This window comes from Astatotilapia calliptera, chromosome 19 (genome assembly GCF_964374335.1).
Source record: "Astatotilapia calliptera chromosome 19, fAstCal68.1, whole genome shotgun sequence".
NCBI lineage: Eukaryota > Metazoa > Chordata > Actinopteri > Cichliformes > Cichlidae > Astatotilapia > Astatotilapia calliptera.
In genome coordinates this window covers 16,479,535-16,499,921 of record NC_137440.1, presented here as the reverse complement: position 1 = coordinate 16,499,921, position 20,387 = coordinate 16,479,535, and the positions used below count along the sequence as shown (strand labels likewise).

Sequence of the window (20,387 nt, the reverse complement as noted above, 5' to 3'; positions counted from 1 at the left end):
ACGCTTGACTTTTCTCAGTTCATGGGCAGTTATTTTGCGCCTTGGTTTTTCCACACGCTTCTTGCGACCCTGTTGACTATTTTGAATGAAACGCTTGATTGTTCGATGATCACGCTTCAGAAGCTTTGCAATTTTGAGACTGCTGCATCCCTCTGCAAGATATCTCACTATTTTTGACTTTTCTGAGCCTGTCAAGTCCTTCGTTGCCTAATAATTATGCACACCTGATATAGGGTGTTGATGTCATTAGACCACACCCCTTCTCATTACAGAGATGCACATCACCTAATATGCTTAATTGGTAATTGGCTTTCGAGCCTATACAGCTTGGAGTAAGACAACATGCAAGAAGAGGATGATGTGGACAAAATACTCATTTGCCTAATAATTCTGCACTCCCTGTATATTTTATTCTTGGACTCTAGATGAATAAAATTCTAATGAGGAATAGTTTACCTTTTAAAAGCGTGTTTACATGCAAAGTTATTACGATCATGGATAAGAAAACAGTACAAAAAGTACAACTTTGATTAAAAAATAAATAAAGCAAGTTTCTAGTGTCATAGCTTGATCTTGGATATATTCCTATATCTATTAGCTACTAACAGATAAAAGCATACATGCTGCAGTTGATAATTAGTGTTTTTAAAAAGACTTGATAACAAGTTTTCTACCCCGACGCTGACAACATTGAATGCACAACAATCACATCAGTATCTTTGTTTATGAAGACTCAAGCAGCTCTCGGGCAGTCAGTACGCAATTTAATTATGAAATATACTGAAAGAAAAACAAACAGAGTAAAAGGACTGTTGGATCACAGTTCTTATCTTATAATTGCAGGTTATCTTTCAAGAGAACTAACTTTATCTTTGTTATGATTTAACATTGTCAGGCCAAATAAGAGCTGTGCTCACTGCTCCATGTTTAAACATGCAATTGCTGCTGATTTAAAGAGCATATAATGCTAATTATGCTAATTTACAAACACAGAATTTCTAGTCTTGGACATACTAGATTAGCTTTGCATGATTTATATTCATGGATCCAGGCATTTTTTTTCACCCTGCTCATTTTAAATATTAGCATCCAACAGTGGAACAACATATGTAACAAACAAACACAAATCTTGCCTAATGCTTTGTGTTGTGATGTTTTAATGTTTTTTTTTCTCAATATAACCAGTTGAGGGATCCCATCTGCTTAATACCCTGTCAATGATGATGTTGCACTATGCAAATTTGGGAAGACAGTCAGAGGAAGCGAATATTGTGATGCATTAAATAAGACTATCAAACTCTGTTAGGCAGCAGTATTTAGGGGTAAAGCTAAAGCTGAACTCTACTAACCGAATTACAGTCTTTGCTTTGCACTTTGCCATTATAATTTGTGCCCTGCCAGTAATTGCTCCCAAGCAGGTATTTCTCCATCTTATTAGAACTGGGAAAGAAGAGTTAATAGTTTTCTGCCTTCGGGCCCAAAACCCTTCCAGGCTAAGTCTTAAAACCTTTATATCAGATTGCTGTTGGGTGTGTAGAAAATGCATTCAGTCCCTGCCTGAAACTTGTTGTAAGCATTCATACTGTCCTTGCCAAATTGTCTGGACCCTCTGTGTAAGAAGCATTCAAATGTGGAAAGCAGAGCAAATGAGGCTTAACTGGAGCACTCCAATGTGAAGGCCTTCAAATTATCCAGTTTTTTTCAACAGCCCCATGGGATAGGGGAAGGCATTTGTTATCAGAGAAGGATAATTCTGTTGGCACTACCACCACCCACTATGACCTCTCTAATAAACATAAAGTAGAATTATTCCCTTGCTGACAAGGACAGAAAAAGCTTTGAAAAAGTATCTGCCATTAATACCAGAAATACAAAGTTTGAGGGTTTAGAAATATTTAAAAGTGTATTTCGCTTTCTCCACTATTTCTATGTCAGCAGCCAAATTGTAGCATGTTTGTGCCCATTTCCCCTGCTTTCTGCAAAACATTTGATTCCCTTGACTTGCATCCTTCCAATAAAGCAGCGTTTGGATGGCACTGGGGTCGATTTGACTGACTCACCAGAGACTTATTCAACTACAGCCATTGTTCACCTGCTATAAATGTGGCTGTGCCTCAAGGTTCCAGCAGAACATTGCTGGCTAAGCAGCATTGTTTTAGTGAGGATAAATTATTAAGTAAAAGCTTGTAGTGAAGATAGACTCTCTCCGTGTGAAATGAAGTTTTCCAAGGTTTTTTAAAAACCTTTTTTAGAGTAAGACATCACACCAGATTTACAAAGGGAAATGCTTTGGATGGATACATGAGTAGATGATGGAAGGAGATCATATTTATTGTTGAATCCATATTAGAAATTATAGGCATTAACAGAACGGTGAATGTAAGGAGACAAAGATAAGAGAGGGGATGATACCTTTCTTATCCATAGTCAATCATGTACTACACTATGACTCAGAAGAAGCAGTACTGCACCTTCTGCTGTGCCTCTTTATGGACAAGGAGTCATATTGCAGCACGATAATGAGCCAAGACACACCTCAAAGATCAACAAGTACCAACTGACAATTACTTTCTTCCACAGTCACCTCAAATGCCACTGAACACTTATAATAACTGAGAAACCTAAACATCCTCACACGACTACAGAATGCTTGTGAATAGTGCAGCGATAACTTTCGTTTTCAGGTTTGAACGAAAGTGGCGTCGGTGCACTTCCAGACAAACAAAAGCAAACTAGAAACATCTTGACTTGTGGCGTCAGATGTTTGGGTGCCACCTAATTGCACATTCATACAGTTTGTACCATTTGGCACTTAGTTAAGACTAAATAAGCTAGATTTAGGCTTTGAAATCACTTTTAAAGATTTTAAGAAACATCTGTTCTGTTAATGTGTTCCAATACAAAAGCTGTGTACAGGGTGGGCCATTTATATGGATACACCATAATAAAATGGGGATGGTTGGTGATATTAAAGTCCTGTTTGTGGCACATTAGTATATGTGAGGGGGCAAACTCCTCAAGATGGGTGGTGACCATGGTGGCCAGTTAGAAGTCGGCCATCTTGGATACAACTTTTGTTTTTTCAATAGGAAGAGGGCCATGTGACACATCAAACTTATTGGTAATGTCACAAGAAAAACAATGGTGTGCTTTTGAAAATTGACCTTGAATAACAGAAAATCAGTTATTCCTTCTTATTTAAAATTTTTGGTTTGAATTTTCTTAATAATCTCCTCATTAACAATACTTTACTTAACTGAGCCTGTTAAAAATGGATTTTCTTCCTTTTAAGTTGAGTTTCTTTGTGCCACTTTGCCACAAACACACAGATACCAAACTTTGTGCTTCTGATCAACTTCTTCCTTGAGTGAGCTTAATAGAAAGTGAAATGGAATATCAAAGCTATAAAAAAAATCTCTTTGATTTTTTTTTTCCTTTTCCCCCCTGCTTGACTTTTTTGTGCACAGGGTGTCACTGACAGCTTATTTTCAAAGCAGCTTTATTTTATTAATTTTCTTCAAGGGCTAGACTCAGATGTGGCCTTAAAACTATCTCGTTCTACTTCCCATAAATCATCTCAATACATGCTACAACATCATATCATGCATGCAAGATTCCATATCGTTTTCAAGCTTTTGTGCATTTAGTCAATCTCTAGTCTTGGTTTTACACTTGTTTGCTTTTCCTCTCTCCCTCAGGTGAGTTTCTCTGGGTGAACGGTTCAGCGTTTGGAGGCCCCTGGGTGCTCAGTCCTTGGCTATGGGGGGGACAAGGTCCTTGTAGCCTGGACATGGCTGTGTTCTTCCACCCCAGGCAACGTGGGCAGTACACTGTTTGGCTTATAATGCGAGACAAGTCCCCTCTCTCCCTCTTCTCAACCGACACTCTCCCGCGCATCACAGGGTAAGCCCATTTCTATACAACTACAATTGGGCAGAAGTGTTAGGATTCTTTTCTCTGTGGTTAATTAAATTTTTGTTGATGATTTGAGGGAATTAGAAACCACCAAAATGTGTTTTACTGTGGAGTTCAAAAAAGCTGAGATGAAATATCTTCATTCAAGACAATGTGTGCTTGTTTTTTGTCTGACATCTCTTCTTATCAGGACATTTTATTTTGGAGCATTTACTTATTTTAAAGATTTATTTTTGCGTCTGTGTTTATTCATTCATAAGATTTAGAACTTGTTGCGCTTGCTGTTTCAACACTGACAGGTACAAAACTGCTTTGTTGATGTTTTTCTCTTTTCTAGCATATTACCCTTTCACATGTAAACAAGACACACCTTAATGGAAAAAAAACAAATGTGATAATCTGGCCAGTTATATAGAAAAGTGAAATTCCCCCTGGTACTTTAGTGTATTTAAACTGAATATTGGTCCATTTTATCAAAGGAAGGTTAGGCAGTACAACTGCATTTCTTTGTTTTAAGCACAATGTTAGAGCAGGCGAGAGGGATATATTTACCAGGTTTATGTATAACAGCAAGAGTTTTAAATTTGATTTTATGCTGTGTTAACCTTGAGTTTGTTCCATTATATTTACAGTTGCATGGTTAATGCTGCATTTTATTTATCTGCATGTAGGCCTAGTAAAGATGTGACACCATTAGTGCAGTGGGTTACTGCTACAGTGACAGTACATAGTGATGTTTAGAGTGACTTTATGATCTTTGTAAAACTAAAGATTTGTGAATGGAAACCATTCAGAGTTTGTCTTCATTACATTTTTCACAGGTATCATAACCGCGATGAATGCTGGGTATATTTCACAGCACACATTTGTACTCATAGTAGGCACAAATGCCATGTAATATTAACATTTCTTCAAATACATTGTAAACAATGGATGAGTGTAAGTGAACCATCACAGGCCCACATTTTCAAATGGGCCTGGCAACATTGCGTATAACTGTGAGAAAGCATGGTACACAGTGATCACTCTGGTCAAGAGACTTGGATTTTTCCTGTCACAGATCATTTTCTTCCTTCTTTTCTTCTTCTTCTAGTTTTTAAGACCTGTTTTTTGCAGTGCAGTTTGTTACTACCATGTGTAATTTACTTTTGCAGCAGTCAAAGTTAATGCGTTAGTATTATCTTATGGTGCGAGTAATCCTTAATTAACACCAGGTCTGTGGCCCCCTCACGCTGCCTTTTCAATGAAGGCTTTTCTGAGATCTGTGTTTCACACTGAGAGCAACAGGGCGACAGAGGCCATAACAATACCCGCTTCACCACTTAATACTTGGTATGTGTGGTCATATCCATGGGTGGCTTTATTAACATATCTGTTCTTTTTAGGGAAAGTGTCTGTAGGATGTGGTAATACAAAGAGCTGAGCTCACCTTGCCTCTATGAAGTGGTTTCTTGGTGCTTGTGTGTCTAATCTCTTAAGGGGACTGGGATCATATGAATATCATGCTATATGCATCCCTCCAGCTTTGGCTGCACGTGAATGGGAGTGTGCATTAACGTGTGTGTGTGTCCTTAAGGGAGCAAAGCAGGGATGTGCTCATTACATGTGTGACAGATTAGGCTGTGCATTGTGTGCGCTCTCATTTGTAGTCAGAGACTGCCATCCTCCCACACCATCCCTGCCATTGTAGACTCGCTCAGCTAAACTCCCCACATGTCTGCTCTGATGGGAAGACTCTTATTATAAAAAAAAAAAAGAGAGGGTTAAAACAAAGCAAGAAGAGCCACCCACAAACATCGGAAGAGTCAGTCAGGTTACTAATTGCAAATCTGTGCCTTTGCCTTTGAATTTTAATGCTGTGTTTTGACATGTTTGCCCAATTTGGTTGTCTGGGCATTTAGCACAAGGTTAGTCAAGTAGGAAACAAAAAAAAAATCCCTGTACACATTAGTCATTTACCAGGGTCTTTCTAACTGCAAGGTAGCTTGAATCTTATTAGGCTTCATTATTCATTTTTTATTCATTTTTTACATTTCCCTGAAGCTGGAGACATTCAGCTCAGAATACAATAATGGATTCTACATTAAAATGCAGGTTTAACATACAGGGAAAAAAGAAACAAAAATGAATGCACTAATGTACATCTCATCCTAAATTCCAAGGCTTCAAAAGTAATTATTTCCATGCTAATTTGGGCATGAAGTAGCATGCATATATATATATATATATAAAAACACCCAGCACGCCCCTGCGGGCGGTTTATCCTTCAAGCTCGGGTCCTCTACCAGAGGCCTGGGAGCTTGAGGGTCCTGCGCAGTATCTTAGCTGTTCCCAGGACTGCGCTCTTCTGGACAGAGATCTCCGATGTTATTCCCGGGATCTGCTGGAGCCACTCGCCTAGCTTGGGAGTCACCGCACCTAGTGCTCCGATTACCACGGGGACCACCGTTACCTTCACCCTCCACATCCTCTCGAGCTCTTCTCTGAGCCCTTGGTATTTCTCCAGCTTCTCGTGTTCCTTCTTCCTGATATTGCTGTCATTCGGAACCGCTACATCGATCACTACGGCCGTCTTCTTCTGTTTGTCTACCACCACTATGTCTGGTTGGTTAGCCACCACCATTTTGTCCGTCTGTATCTGGAAGTCCCACAGGATCTTAGCTCGGTCATTCTCCACCACCCTTGGGGGCATCTCCCATTTTGACCTCGGGACTTCCAGGTTATACTCGGCACAGATGTTCCTGTACACTATGCCGGCCACTTGGTTATGGCGTTCCATGTATGCCTTGCCTGCTAGCATCTTGCACCCTGCTGTTATGTGCTGGATTGTCTCTGGGGCATCTTTACACAGCCTGCACCTGGGGTCTTGCCTGGTGTGATAGACCCCAGCCTCTATGGATCTTGTACTCAGAGCTTGTTCTTGTGCTGCCATGATTAGTGCCTCTGTGCTGTCTTTCAGTCCAGCTTTGTCCAGCCACTGGTAGGATTTCTGGATATCAGCCACCTCCTCTATCTGCCGGTGGTACATACTGTGCAGGGGCCTGTCCTTCCATGGTGGTTCCTCGTCTCCCTCCTCTTTCTTGGGTTTCTGCTGCCTGAGGTATTCACTGAGCACTCGGTCAGTTGGGGCCATCTTCCCAATGTATTCTTGGATGTTCCTTGTCTCATCCTGGACTGTGGTGCTGACACTCACCAGTCCCCGGCCCCCTTCCTTCCGCTTAGCGTACAGCCTCAGGGTGCTGGACTTGGGGTGAAACCCTCCATGCATGGTAAGGAGCTTTCTTGTCTTTATGTCAGTGGCTTCTATCTCCTCCTTTGGCCAGCCTATTACCCCAGCAGGGTACCTGATCACGGGTAGGGCGTACGTGTTGATGGCCCGGATCTTGTTCTTACCATTCAGCTGACTCCTCAGGACTTGCCTGACCCTCTGCAGGTACTTGGTGGTTGCAGCTTTTCTAGCGGCCTCTTCATGGTTCCCATTCGCCTGCGGGATCCCCAAGTACTTGTAACTGTCCTCTATGTCTGCAATGTTGCCTTCTGGTAGTTCAATCCCCTCAGTTCTGACTACCTTCCCTCTCTTTGTTACCATCCGACTACACTTCTCCAGTCCGAACGACATTCCAATGTCATTGCTGTATAGCCTGGTAGTGTGGATCAGTGAATCGATGTCTCGTTCACTCTTGGCATACAGCTTGATGTCATCCATGTACAGGAGGTGGCTGACAACTGCTCCGTTCCGTAGTCGGTATCCGTAGCCAGTCTTGTTAATGATCTCACTGAGGGGGTTCAGGCCTATGCAGAACAGCAGTGGGGACAGAGCATCTCCTTGGTAGATCCCGCACTTGATGGTGACTTGTGCTATGGGCTTGGAGTTGGCCTCTAGTGTTGTACGCCACATCCCCATTGAGTTCCTGATGAAGGCTCTTAGGGTCCCATTGATCTTGTACAATTCTAGGCATTCCAGTATCCAGCTGTGGGGCATTGAGTCATAGGCCTTCTTGTAATCAATCCAGGCAGTGCACAGGTTGGTCAGTCTGGTCTTGCAGTCTCGGCTGATTGTTCTGTCTACCAGTAGCTGGTGTTTTGCGCCTCTGGTATTCTTGCCAATTCCTTTCTGTGTCCCGCTCATGTATTGACCCATGTGCCTGTTCATCTTAGCCGATATGATGCCTGACAGGAGCTTCCATGTAGTACTGAGGCAGGTTATTGGTCGGTAGTTGGAGGGGACCGGTCCCTTCTTGGGGTCCTTGGGGATCAGGACAGTCCGGCCTTCAGTTAGCCATTCCGGGTGTCTCTCGTTAACTAGCAGCTGGTTCATTTGTGCTGCCAGACGCTCGTGGAGTGCAGTCAGCTTCTTCAGCCAGTAGGTGTGAACCATGTCGGGCCCTGGTGCTGTCCAACTCTTCATACTGGAGACCCTTTCTTGGATATCTGCCACTGTGATGGTTACTGGACCCTGTTCAGGGAGGTCGCTGTGGTCTGCCCTCAGATCCTCTAGCCACTGAGCATTGCCGTTATGGGTTGCATCCTTCTCCCATATGCTCTTCCAGTATTGCTCCGTCTCCAGCCTTGGTGGTGCTGTTCTCTTATTGTTCCCTTGCCACTGAGAGTACACCTTTGCTGGTTCTGTGGAGAACAGCTGGTTTATTCTCCTGCCTTCTATCTCTCTGGTGTACCTCCTCAAGCGGCTGGCCAAGGCTGTGAGTCTTTGCTTGGCAGTTTCCAAGGCCTCAGGTATGGGCAGCTTGCTGTATTTCTTAGGCACCTTATTTGTCACACCTTTCTGCAACTCCGTTAGTTGGCTAACCTCCCTCCGTGCTACTTTGATCTTGCCCTCTAGCCTCCTTCTCCATGGAGGGTACTGCCCCTTGTCGCTGTTCAACTTGTAGCCAAGCATCTCACTGATCACTGCTGCCGTATTGTAGATCAGCTTGTTAGTGTCGGTAATCGTGGTTGTAGGTATTGCCCGTAGTGCTGCATTAACATCATCTAGCAGACCTTCTGAGGGTACTTCACGTAATCTTGGTAACCGGCTACGGGGGATCCAGGTTTCAAGCTTGGCCATGATCCTATTTTTCAGGTCAGTTCCTCTCGCACTCAACAATCCTTCTCCTATCGCACTTGGGGCTATGTACCCAATCTCGGGTGGGGGTGATGATATCGCCCCCCTGACCTGGCGTCCTGACTCCTCCTTGCCGTAGCATTTGTGTTGTACCTCGTCAATCTCTAGCTGTGAGAGCAGTCCCTTCTTTCGAATGTTGGAACACTGAGCTACTAGTTGTTTCGCCGTCATTGTGGATGTTGGGTATTGAAGAATCCATAGGTCCCTCATCCTATTCATGTAGCCCCTCCCACCGGGGTTACTTGCGTAGTAGCATTCCAACAACGCCCTGTTTTCGTCTCTTGCCCACCGATGCCTTCTTGTTCCAGTAGCCCACTTTTCGTCAGGGTGCCTTGGTTCCTCAACACCTGACGCGGTGTATATATATATATATATATATATATATATACACTGTAGACACAATGTGCGGCACGGTGGTTAGCACTGTTGCCGCACAGCAAGAAGGTCCTGAGTTCAATTCCACCATCAGGCCGGGGTCTTTCTGTGTGGAGTTTGCATGTTCTCCCCGTGTCTGCGTGGGTTCCCTCCGGGTACTCCGGCTTCCTCCCACCGTCCAAAGACATGCAGTTTGTGGGGATAGGTTAATTGGAAAATCCAAATTGCCACTAGGTGTGAATGTGAGTATGAATGGTTGTCTGTCCTTGTGTGTTAGCCCTGCGACAGACTGGCGACCTGTCCATGGTGTACCCCGCTTCTCGCCCTATGACAGCTGGGATTGGCTCCAGCACCCCCCGCGACCCTGAAAAGGATCAGCGGTAGCGTATGTATGTATGTATGTATGTATGTATATATAGCTTCTCGTGTTCCATCTTTCTGATGTTGCTGTCATTGGGAACCACTACATCTATCACTATGGCCGTCTTCTTCTGTTGTTTTTTCTGCCACCACTATGTCCGGTTGGTTAGCCACCACCATTTTGTCTGTCTGTATCTGGAAGTCCCACAGGATCTTAGCTCGGTCATTCTCCACCACCCTTGAGGGCGTGTCCCATTCCATGTATGCCTTGCCTGCTAGCATCTTGCACCCTGCTGTTATGTGCTGGATTGTCTCAGCATATATATATATATATATGTGTGTGTGTATATATATATGTATATGTATATATAGTGAGAGAGAGAGAGAGAGAGAGAGAGAGAGAGAGAGAGATATTCAGCAGAATGAGTGATTGTAAACATACAGTGAAAGCAGTGATAGCGCTTTTCAGCCAATATCTTTGTTTGGCTGACCCAGTCAAACAAAGATACAGCAAACAAGATCTGAAGATAGTGGTGTGCGATACTGCATATTTTGGTATCTATCTGATATCAAGTAAATACGGGCCAGTATCGCCGATACCGATACTAATACTTTTCAATAAATAAGGTGGATGCGTCATTGTATTGCTAAATCTCAATTACTTTTCATGACCTTATGTGTTCTTTGTGATGTTTCCTTTTTTTATTATTAAATAATTAAAACCAGGACATAAATAGGATAAAGTTTATCATTGAATAGAAAATGCTTTATTATTTTTATTTTTTTTTTGAAAAATCTTAAATAAAGAGTGCACGCAAACCAGTAAACAAATTAAAACAAACAAGTACTGTTGAGAAGCTATAATAAAAACATGACAATTAAAATTCTCAACAACAAAAAAAAAACTGGTGAGAATATAAATAATATGTAAACAACTTAACAATGCCCAAAGCGTCTAAGTCACGTCACATGACGGTGCAACATCTAAACACAAGAGGGGGAGGGGGAGCAAAGTGTGCCTGCTCTGTCCTGCCCATGAACTTTCTATATATTATTAACTATATTAACATGCTCATACTGAAGCCAGGACTTTATATAGACTTTAACCTCCATTGTTTGATTTCAAAATAAGTGTTCAAGGACTGAGGCAAAAAATGTCACTGTCCATGTCCATGCTAGTTTCTTGTCTCTAAACTTAGTTTCAGTTTTCAGTGTATATTCAAACCCCTGGGGTTCATAGTGTTTTACACATTAGTATTAATGCTTCAGAACAACTAAAATTTGATTGTGGAGATTGTGCTCAGGATCGTGCTTTTTGGGGAGGAAAAACAAAATCAGGCCATGCAGCAACATCATAATGAATAGCCATGTGTTATGCACGGTGTCACTTGAGACACTGGCTGTGACTTTGATCTGTATCCAGTATCTTATTCTTGTCATGTGATTAACTGATCCTTCCTGTGTACTTCTTTAAAGAACAATTAAACCCTTATCCATTGTTTAGAGCTTCACAAATGCCACAAAAGGCCAAATCATTAAAATAACATAACATAACTTCACTGACCGTCCAAAACTACACTTTTATTTCTGAAAAATTGGGACCTAGAAATTAATAATATCACACATAACAAGTAGATAGTCCTTACACTGTGCAGTCAGAATTTTTCTCAATTAATTAGTCGTTTGAAGTGTCAAACTAAAGGATAAAAGAATACATTTTTAAGCTTATGCAACTTCTGCATGTAGCAATATTTTGTTGCTGTGACAAACTCCAACACAATCACACAAGTTTTGCTCCAGCCTTCACCCAAGGAGAGAGTGCTTGCTTTGAAAGTCCTGCAAGCTGCTTGACCGTCTGAGTTTCATTAATGTTGCATCACATCTGATGGTGTTGTCCAAGTACATGAAATCTTTGAAAATGAAATCTTTTTGTATAATACTTTATCCACTTCAAGTGTGTTTCGCAGTGTAAAAATAAATGTATGGACATTTTTTTGTAGAAAAAATGAAAAAAGTATACCAATTATGGAAGAATGAAAAATTAACCACCTTAAGAGAAAGAGCCAAATAAGTCGTTACCGTGGGTCGGAGGGCTTTTTGCACGTAATTACTGTAGCACTCTCTATCCAGTTTAGCGCTAATTGTGAAACACTGATGGAACAGCACAGCATTGTTGACTGAGGTGTATTTTTGCAAACACTGAGTGACAACAAAGTAAGGGAAAGAGACAGCCTAAACGTACCAAACAGATTGATGAAGGTTTGCAAATAATTGCTGTCTACTTTATAAATGCAGATAGATTTCTAAGACATTGCAATAAATCTGAGTCAGCCTGCACTGATGAGCCCAATTCATTGCAATGATTGTCTTTGCAAGAGAGGAATCCACTTAAATGGCTGCTATCTGGCTGTATTCTGGTTATATTCTTATACAAAAACAAGGTTGCCAACATCATGTTGACACTGTGCACCAATGGTGACGCAGTGTGAAAATAGGTCCTTTTTCTGATTAATTGAATAAAGTGAACATTTGGCTAACTGAAAGGACATAAAATAAAACAATGATGAAGGAACAAAGCACACAGAACAGAACATAGGTGGCAGTTTTCTGAGTGACTCGTAGCTCGGGAAGATTTTTTTTCTCACTAGTATGTAAGTGGAATTATAAAGTTATAGTTTTTTATGGTTTCCATCAACCTCCTGCCTCAGATTTCTTAACATTGTATTTTCACAGCACCAGTTCCAGAACAGCTGTCTTCATGTATATGAGAGCTACAGGATGTGTGTTTTCTGGCCAATATTTATTCAGACCGTAATGTCCTCATGTTGATGTGTTTCTCCACATGAACTCTGTAGAAGTACAGTCTTTGCACATGCCTGCAAGAAAAGGGCCGTGTGTATACCAATCTCTTACACTGCATTATCACTACAAGTACCCAGTGGCCTCAATTGTAAGTGCATTAATATCTTGCTTAATGAAAGGAGGATAGGGCAGGACAGTGTGGAAAAATGGTTGATATAGGTTAAATCACCGCAGTAAAGTAGGATCATCATAAAAGTGATTGATAGGTAATGTAATGTGGGGGAAGGAAGCATCAAAGGAGGCAAATGTTAATGGTAATTTTGATGTACAATAGGAATATTATGGGGAGTGCTATATAATATAATCATTCCTAATACATAAGGTAGGATGTTAACGTTTATTACAGCAGTAGCGTTTGAAAAAATCCTTTTTGGTCTACACATTGATCTGGACAAAAGTCTTGAGCTACCCCTCATTTCTTTATATTTTGTTTCCAAGGAGACTGACCTGTTTTTAAAGCGGTCTTGAGCAGTTGTTCTCCAGGTTTTCTGAAGGGTATTCAAAGTTTTCCTTCGGACATTGGCTTCTTTTTCACTCATTTTCAGTCCAGTCCACTCTGGCTGTATTTAGAGGATTTTTTTTTATCATTCAAACATAAAAAAGGCCCCTAATTCTGATGGCTGAACGGTGTTGAGTCTGCATGTAAAAGACAAGTCAGCAAAGAACTGATTTCAAATTTGATCTTTTAGCACTTTATTAGTATGGTTAGGTATCTGATTAAAAAAAACATCATTTATTCCCATTTCTTTAGTTGAATCTATGCACCAATAAGCTGATTCCCAAAGAACTATTGAAAAGTTGTCTCATGGTGTGCATTGTGTCCTTTAAAAACTCTGATGGAACTGGACAAATTTAGGACAAAGGAGGCTTATCTAAATCTAAAAGTACTAAAAGTCATCTCCTTGAGAAATACGAACAAATCCAGCAAATACCTGGCATGGGACCTGAGAGATGCAAATTACTGAAAGGCCTTATCACAAAGAGTCTCAATGGAAGGGAGGCTGTTGCAAAGAAGCGATGAAATGTCTTAAGAAATGATGAAAAGTTTTAGTTCAGTTAGTGTCTACAGCCATCTGTAAAACACAGTGGAGGGTCTGTCATGGTTTGGGGCTGCATTTCATCCAGTGGTGTAGGGGATTTAGTCAAATTGATGAAGCATGAAAATGATCCTAAACACATTGCCAATGCAGTAAAAGCATACCAGGAGAGAAAAAGTCACAATGGAACACTATCGTCCATGGATTAGCCTTCCACATGGCCCAGACCTCGATATACTACATATTGATTTTCAAGGTTATTAGAATTGTACAAACTCAGTTTTTGCCTTATAGATATTCATTTCCGTGTATGTTTGCAAACATTTTCAATAAGCTGGTCCATTTTCATAACAAAATGAATAGAAATAAGAAATCACTCAATACTTTTGCAGAATAGTACTGTACGTCAGTCATGACCACACTTCAGTCATGTTATAGGCAAGTAATGGTGCACATTTTGAAACTGAAAAATCTACAGATTACTGAATGTCATCAGTAATGGAACAGCTTCGGTTTCTACATCAATAAGATGAAGATGCAGATATTTAGTGTGTTATATTTGAGTTCTGATAACTATTTAAACTGGACAATAAAGCAGAGAAGTCCTCTAAAGGCTGTTGAAATTGTGTGAGGTTATGCATTGAACATTTTGATATTGTCACTGCTGGAAAGCAAGCTTTACTCCATGCAGCAATATCAGTGCCCTTTTCTGATTTCAAAGGGTTTTGTTTTGGGGTTTTTTACTCAAAAAGAGTTATTTCCTGCCAACCCTGTACTTACCATTTAAAAGAATGATAAATTGAATGAAAACAAACCAAAGGTGTTAAACAGAAAGTGCTCAAACATGACACAAACCACAGACTCCAGGCTGACAAACATGTGACTTACTACAGTCCTTCTCCTGATGTGGACTTTATCACTATCTGTCTAATGTTGCTGTGGATGTCGGGGGATATCACCTTGTCCATATCTCTACGAAGCCATCAGCATCAAACAGAGTGGCAGGATTTCATTCACTAGTACATGCAGTACTGTCTTTAAACACATCATCTATAGAGACATTGAATGCAGAGGCTGCTGTTGCTGCACTGCTGCCATGTTGCTCAAACTGTAGACACAATGTGAGCATTACCAGTTGATGCAATCTGTTTGTACAATTAAGAGTTTCCATGGTTATAATTGATCAAAGTGTTCCCACACAGCAGAGACAGCTGGCTGGAATCAAAGGAATAGCTGTATTTTTATGTCAAATTGAACCAGCTTAAATCCCTGTAAGTGAAAGGGATTATTCTTGCGACTAACTTAATTATTCAATTTACATTCCCATAAATGAAATAAGAAGCAGCCACAACACTGACATCATATGTGTCTGTCTTTGCAGTGGATACACTTAGCGAGTTGAATTATTGCCAACTGCTGCATTACTTAACTTGTAAAGTAAAGAAATCAATATAAACTGCATATTAAGTTAGAATGAAGAAAATATATTTTAACTCCCAGTAGTGATAATACAAAAGCGTAGTCATGACAACTGTTAGTGTATAGTAACCTGTACTGCTTTTTTAATCATAATTTTCAAAGGGGCATGGATTGTTGTCCAAAGTGCATTAAGCAGGTTTCATTTGAGTTTGATAGATTAATACCCTTTTGATTTAATAAAGACACTTTGGTGAATAATTAATGTTTCGATTTTTCAAGCTTTTAGGTTTTATCTCAGCTCACTTATTACCAGTGGTTTCAAAACAAATAAATAATATAGAAAAGTAATTGCGTATCATCAGTTCTCCTCTGTAGCCTCACAGTGTTTTTATGCAATGATCTTGGTACCCTTTTATATTTATATTTTACAGTGTCGTGTTTCTGCTGTACAGTAAAAACTCTGTACTGCAATCGTGACACATCCACCCCACAAAGAGTCTCTTACAGCCATGTTTCTGGGTCCTTCAATGAGTGAAGCTAAACTAGAGTGGGAGAGATGGGTAACCTCGAAGCCCTCTCTCTGGCAAAGCAGTGTATCCGTGCCTGGCAGGAATCTCCACTCCTCCACTTAGTGATCACCAAATGCTAACCTCCAGGTCCCGGACTGTAGTTGCCGCAGGGCCACAGCTGATGGGATCTTCATAGCTGTGGATCTGGGAGTTCTGCCAGTGGGAAGGTTACAATTGTTAAAAATTGTTTGGAGAAGAGGAGAAGGCAGCTTAGAGCTGTGATTTTGAACTTTTGGACTAATATGTACCTCGAGACATTATGCACCAATTGTACATAATGTCTCAAGGTCATCAATGGAGCCATAATCTGCCATATGGTTTGTGATATCCTGCTGGACATGTGTACTGCAACATAAAAATCTACTGTTTTCCAGCCGGTGGACTGCCTCTATATGTAAAATCACTGGCTTTGAAGTAACTTTGATCTTAGCATCTGACAGTGTATAGTGATCCACATGATGCCATACAATCCATATGATGAACAGTGGAACTTCTATCAGTAAGCAGCAGTTTACAGTGCAGCTGAATGACGGCAGGTTTACAACTATACATGGACGTTTGTAAACAGCATATAAAATTATCATGAAGCAGTTTTATACACCTGATAAACTTGGTAGTTGTAAACAGGTCTGGTATAATTATACACAGGTAAACTGTAGATTAAATAATGGCAATGGTCGTTAGTAATAGGGGTGACCGTGGCTCAGGGGGTTGGGAAGCGCATCTGTAACCGGAAGGACACTTTACCCTACTGCCTACTGGTGTTGGCCAGATGGCGCGATATGGCAGCCTCGCTTCTGTCAGTCTGCCCCAGGGCAGCTGTGGCTACAACCGTAGCTTGCCTCCACCAGTGTGTGAATGTGAGAGTGACTGAATAGTGGCATTGTAAAGCGCTTTGGGTGCCTTGAAAAGCGCTATATAAATCCAATCCATTATTATTATTATTATCATTATTATTATTATTATTATTATTATTATTATTATTATAATTATTATTATAGTGTTATTAAAAAGCCAACAAAGTACAAATTAGACTGTTTTAGTCCGAGTTCTTGATGCCTTTTAAGAGTGATCATTTTCACAATACCTGACGTGAACTACTTCATTTTAAAATCTAAGTTCAGCTATTAGTGTCAGTGGTTCTTTTCTAAGGGTTACAGCTCAAATTAATTAAAATTTTACTGACTAATACTGCTGGCAATCAATCGGGTTTTGCTGGGATGCTTCAAGTTTATTTGGAACTGGTGAAACACTATGTAGTACTCCAGCAACTGGTCACCAAGAGGTTGAGCGTACAACACCCTCAACCTATGGCTGATCGCAGGATGTTTCCACAGGTCGCCTGGTGGGAGACAGTCTGTCTCAGAATAGCTGTGGTCCAACTTAAACTGTTGAAAGTTTGCAAATAATTGCTATCTAATTTACAAAGTCACTCAAGCTTCCAGCAGATTGCAATCTGTCTGACTCAGTCTGCACTGATGAGTGAAACTCAACTATGAGTGTCTCTTTGCAGTACTGGACTTGATTCAACTCGTGCACCACTAGTTTTATCAGGTTATATTCCTATACCAAATACATCTTCCAGAAACAATGTTACTATGTGAATTTCTGCTTTAAATTTTGTCAGGAATTTAAGTGCCTAATGAGAATTTCTGTACGTTAATTGTGTTTTTAATTCAATTATTACAGACTGCTTGCCGTTGCTGACTTGACCCCATTTATTACCAAACTGGTAGCGACTAGCAGCAGACTGACACTTAATGCAATTTTATCACCACCTTGATGCACCAAAGTCACTTTGCAAAAGCAGCTGGCTATAAGTAATTGTGTACCTGGTCCCCATTTTTGAAGCAACCATTTCAAAGGCAACACAGTTGGTCACATTGCAGTCTTAAAACATTGTTTTACCTGGTGTGACTGTACTGTATGATTGTGACACATCACATCTTTCATTCCATCCTTTTTTTTAAATCTCCCATTTCCCTTGGATAATAACATGCTCATGCTCTTGGACCATGTGGATTATTAGCCAGCTAGTTGGGTAGTAAGCAAGGACAAATATTTGAATCAGTCAAAGGATAGCTGATCCAAAACTAGCTAAATCATTAGGACTATTAGAAGTTGAAAAATTGTCTTCCTTGTAATGGGTGCCCAGTGCCAAAATGTTTGAGAACCCCAGGTCTATTCAGCAGCTAATTTACAGACAAAACTGACCTATTTTAAAAAAAAAAGGATGCAACACAAAAACAAAATTACTTTCAGTGGCTGCAAAGACCATTACATTATGCAAGATTTTTTCATGATACACTTCTCTATGTCACATCAACGCAGTTGGCAAAGTGGATGTGTATTAGTTCTGCAGTTTTTAGCCATAGAAGCCTTGATAAATGGAGCCGTGAACACTACCAAATCAAAGAAAAGAGGAGAAGCTTTGCATTGTGAGTGAGTTCTCAGGCAGCAGCACTAAGAGGGAATTGAAAGGAATACATTTTTGTGTCTTGACATACTCTTTCCCTGTCTTTCTCTGTCTTCCTGATAGCCTTCTTTGCTTTTTTCTCCTGTTTCAAATGTAAATGAGACATGTTATAGCAACAGCCACACAACTGTTCTTGGTGGCTTTTATACGAATTTCCCAAAAAAGGAGGTGGTGGAATTATTTTCACCGACTAAAACATTCTACCTCTCTGTGTCTGCCATTTCCACCACTCCTTTAACTTCATACTAAAATGTCCTTTCAGTGGATTTGACAAAGAAAAGGGATTATAAAAAATAAAAATACAATATATAATTTTTTCTATAGATATTTGCGGCCACTTTTATATTATTCCTTGAGTTTGAATGTTGAGCATGACCTGTGAACACACACGGTGCCAGTGTTGTACCTAGGAAAATAAAAGAATACAGTAATAAAGTAAAGTCAGGTTTATATAAATATCCAACTAAATTGGGGGGAATTTATTGAGGGATCTTTAAAACATTTTGCTACACAGTTTTTGCGATTTGTATCTTCTAGTGTCATCTACACACTTTTTCTCCGTCTCAACAAATTTCATCATGGAGCCTTTGTAGTGTTTTCTTGGCAGTTTCTGGTGGGACTTCATCAAAAGCTTTAGAAATGAAACATTTCAGGCTCATATATGCACTTGTGAAAAGGAAAAAAAAGGAGTCTATCCACAGATGAGTTATGTCTTGTCATCATCAGCCTGCATACTTTACAATTTTCTCGCTCTCATGCGCACTCTTTGTATTTTCCCCTTCTTCTCTGCAGGCAGGTTACATAAGGAGCTATAGGTTTTATTCCCAGCTCTTCCCACTGTGCTCACAGACCTTCTGTCTTATCTAAGAATCTCTAATCATATTTTCCCAAAGTTGTCTTGTACATTTCTGACACCCTTTCATAATAGCAGGAGAAGGTGATATTTGGTGGAAAAAGGAAAAAGAAAGGATAAGTGGCCTAGTTTTCATGCCAATACTGAATTTCCGTTTTACCTTTGGCAACAGCACAAGGAAATTTCAAGCCCAGACATTAACTAAAGCTTAGCACCTAAATCACGAAAGCCTCTTCCTGTTTTGCATCAAAGAAAATGCTGAGATAGAGATAGTGTGTCTTCTCCTTGTTTGCCCTCATCTCCTTGTGGGCTTGTTTTGAGAAGAGCACTTTTTTCAGGTGTATTGTGTGCATACAGTGTTAACTCAGGTGAAAAATGTCAACTACTCAGACAGAAAATGTCATGTATAACCTTATTTAAAAATTCAAGATTTAAAAACCAATAAATCATCAATTTTAAAATGTTGCTGTAATTCCTGCTAATAAAGTATCTGGCAAAGGACTCATGTCATTTCCTGTGTGAATGCCCTTTTGGATCCTTTTGCTTCACTTGAATTAAGTAACCGATGAAAGTCTTCACCCAATGTGAATAACGATTAAAAAGAGTTGCCAAGCATTTTGTGTTGAGCCACAAAAACAACCTCATAATTTTTTCTGGGAAAAAGTAATGGTTTCATTAACATCTCTAGGATTCTAACCTTAGAGCCCATAAATACTTTTGCCAAAAATTTGTGACAGTCCATTTAGTAATTGTCCAAACATCTGACAAAAAATGTCAACATTGTGGTGGAGGCAAGGGATCACCAATGATTTCCTGGCTTTGTCCCCGGTGTATTTGTACAAAATTTGACACCTAGTTGTTCAAAAACAATATTTGTTCCATTCAGCAGGTAATAGCTTATATTTGTATTGTTTCAGTGTGAATAGTCACAAAGAGCGGCAAATATAACCATAACTGTAGACACTTGTGAATGTTCTTATCTACTAATGTAAATGTATAACTGGTGTCATTTTCAAATCTTTTTTGACACCTACTAAATGTGCGAGAATTTAAATTCATTTGCTTTAGAACTATTGAATAGTTTATCTGAAGCTTCTAGCCTTGGTACCAGGCAACCATGTGTCAAGTGCCACACTCAAGTGTCACTCTACTGGAAAAACAAACCTGCTGTAGTAATTTCAGAAAATGTTCTTAGAGCCAGTTGATGCCATTTTGGGGTTATCAGGTAGGTCAGATGAAGGTGGGAAGTCAGCCAAATATAAAATGTCAAATATAAAAAGGGTGAAAATATACTCTCTGAATAGGCTGAATTTGTTTCCACTTTTGTGTTACGTAGAGCGGCAGCGTGTGTGACATTTGCGCTTGTAGCTTGTTCAAGGGTGCTGGATACATTGGCGTG

At 40.2% G+C, this 20,387-nt stretch overlaps 1 protein-coding gene across 5 annotated transcripts in view; it reads left to right on the top strand.

The window, feature by feature from the left end:
• alk (ALK receptor tyrosine kinase) overlaps positions 1-20,387 on the top strand; it is a 489,366-nt gene that overhangs the window by 307,243 nt on the left and 161,736 nt on the right. For all 5 annotated transcript variants that reach the window (XM_080293835.1, XM_026152849.2, XM_026152846.2 and 2 more), the window contains one exon: positions 3,699-3,903. In XM_080293835.1, coding sequence (XP_080149961.1) covers positions 3,791-3,903 — 113 coding nt within the window. In that variant the 5' untranslated portion in view covers positions 3,699-3,790. The remainder of the gene's footprint in view (positions 1-3,698; positions 3,904-20,387) is intronic.